Source organism: Gossypium arboreum, unplaced genomic scaffold (genome assembly GCF_025698485.1).
Source record: "Gossypium arboreum isolate Shixiya-1 unplaced genomic scaffold, ASM2569848v2 Contig00413, whole genome shotgun sequence".
Lineage (NCBI taxonomy): Eukaryota > Viridiplantae > Streptophyta > Magnoliopsida > Malvales > Malvaceae > Gossypium > Gossypium arboreum.
The window spans coordinates 22501-25000 of NW_026440529.1; the positions used below are offsets into that span (position 1 = coordinate 22501).

At 39.4% G+C, this 2500-nt stretch overlaps 1 protein-coding gene and 1 pseudogene across 1 annotated transcript in view; both read left to right on the top strand.

Moving 5' to 3' along the window:
* Positions 1–1993, top strand: part of LOC128289055 (DNA-directed RNA polymerase subunit beta-like) — a 6448-nt pseudogene extending 4455 nt beyond the window's left edge.
* A 15-nt stretch (positions 1994–2008) lies between these two features.
* Positions 2009–2500, top strand: part of LOC128289051 (DNA-directed RNA polymerase subunit beta''-like) — a 4238-nt gene continuing 3746 nt past the window's right edge. The window contains 1 exon segment of the mRNA XM_053024987.1: positions 2009–2500. This exon segment is cut by the window's right edge and continues 180 nt beyond it. Within this exon segment, the coding sequence (XP_052880947.1) occupies positions 2010–2500 (491 nt within the window). The 5' untranslated portion in view covers position 2009.

Consider the following 2500-nt stretch of genomic DNA (forward strand, 5'->3'; position numbering starts at 1 on the left):
AATAAAGAATTAAGAAAATCTAAATCAATAAAGAAGAATCAATCAATGAAATGTTTCTTGGAACTTGAGTAAAGAGTAGACCTTTTTGGGGGGGTTCTAGAATTTGAAAGCGAGAACTCCTTTACTTTATCTTTATTTGGTGTAACTACTTGAGCCGGATGAGAGGAAACTCTCATGTCCGATTTTGAGGGGGGGATCCCGCAGGGCCCTATCCTAATTTTTCTTTTGCTAGGCCCATCGCTAAAAAACCTACTTTCTTACGATTACGAGGTTCATTCGAATATGAAATTCAATCCTGGAAATACAGTATCCCACTTTTTTTTACTACCCAAGGTTTCGATACATTTCGAAGTCGCGAAATTTCTACCGGAGCAGGTGCTATTCGAGAACAATTAGCCGATCTAGATTTGCGAATTCTTATCGATTATTCGGTGGTAGAATGGAAAGAATTAGGAGAAGAAGGCCTCACGGGTAATGAATGGGAAGATCGAAAAATTGGAAGAAGAAAGGATTTTTTGGTTAGACGCATGGAATTGGCTAAGCATTTTATTCGAACAAATATAGAACCAGAATGGATGGTTTTATGTCTATTACCGGTTCTTCCTCCCGAGTTGAGACCGATCATTCAGATAGATGGGGGTAAACTAATGAGTTCGGATATTAATGAACTCTATAGAAGAGTTATCTATCGAAATAATACTCTTACCGATCTATTAACAACAAGTAGATCTACGCCAGGGGAATTAGTAATGTGTCAGGAAAAATTGGTACAAGAAGCCGTGGATACACTTCTTGATAATGGAATCCGCGGACAACCAATGAGGACGGTCATAATAAGGTTTACAAGTCGTTTTCAGATGTAATTGAAGGCAAAGAGGAAGATTTCGCGAGACTTTGCTTGGCAAACGAGTCGATTATTCAGGACGTTCTGTCATTGTTGTTGGCCCCTCACTTTCATTACATCGCTGTGGATTGCCTCGCGAAATAGCAATAGAGCTTTTCCAGACATTTGTAATTCGCGGTCTAATTAGACAACATCTTGCTCCGAACATAGGAGTTGCTAAGAGTAAAATTCGGGAAAAAGGGCCGATTGTATGGGAAATACTGCAAGAAGTTATGCGGGGACATCCTGTATTGCTGAATAGAGCGCCTACTCTGCATAGATTAGGTATACAGGCATTCCAACCTATTTTAGTGGAAGGACGCGCTATTTGTTTACATCCATTAGTTTGTAAGGGATTCAATGCAGACTTTGATGGGGATCAAATGGCAGTTCATGTACCTTTATCTTTAGAGGCGCAAGCGGAGGCTCGTTTACTTATGTTTTCTCATATGAATCTCTTGTCTCCAGCTATTGGGGATCCCATTTCCGTACCTACTCAAGATATGCTTATTGGGCTCTATGTATTAACGAGTGGGAATCGTCGAGGTATTTGTGCGAATAGGTATAATCCATGGAATCGAAAAAGCTATCAAAATGAAAGAATTGACGATAATAACTATAAGTCTACAAGGGAGCCTTTTTTTTGTAATTCCTATGATGCGATTGGAGCTTATAGGCAGAAAAGAATCAATTTAGATAGTCCTTTGTGGCTCCGGTGGCGACTAGAGCAATGCGTTATTGCTTCAAGAGAAGCTCCCATCGAAGTTCACTATGAATCTTCGGGTACCTATCATGAGATTTATGGACATTATCTAATAGTAAGAAGTTTAAAAAAAAAAATTCTTTGTATATACATTCGAACCACTGTTGGTCATATTTCTCTTTACCGAGAAATCGAAGAAGCTATACAAGGGTTTTTTCGGGCCTACTCATATGATACCCAATCATATGGTATCTAAGCTAAAAAATTCTATGACACCAATATGAATTCGGGTCTCTCCGGTTCAACTAGGACCCCAGTTCCTGACCCGACTTTCTACCAAAATCAAGATCGAGAAAAGGAAGTTTTCCAATCATTGACTCAAACCCATTGGCGAAGTCCACTCAGCGGAATAAGGGGGTATTTATGGCAGAACGGGCCAATCTGGTATTTCACAATAAAGTGATAGATGGAACTGCCATTAAACGACTTATTAGCAGATTAATAGATCACTTCGGAATGGCATATACATCACACATCCTGGATCAAGTAAAAGCTCTGGGTTTCCAGCAAGCCACTGCTACATCCATTTCATTAGGAATTGATGATCTTTTAACGATACCTTCTAAGGGATGGCTAGTCCAAGATGCTGAACAACAAAGTTTGATTTTGGAAAAACACCATCATTTTGGGAATGTACACGCGGTAGAAAAATTACGCCAATCAATTGAGATATGGTATGCTACAAGTGAATATTTGCGACAAGAAATGAATCCTAATTTTAGGATGACTGACCCGTTTAACCCAGTCCATATAATGTCTTTTTCAGGAGCTAGAGGAAATGCATCTCAAGTGCACCAATTAGTAGGTATGAGAGGATTAATGTCGGATCCCCAAGGACAAATGATCGATTTACC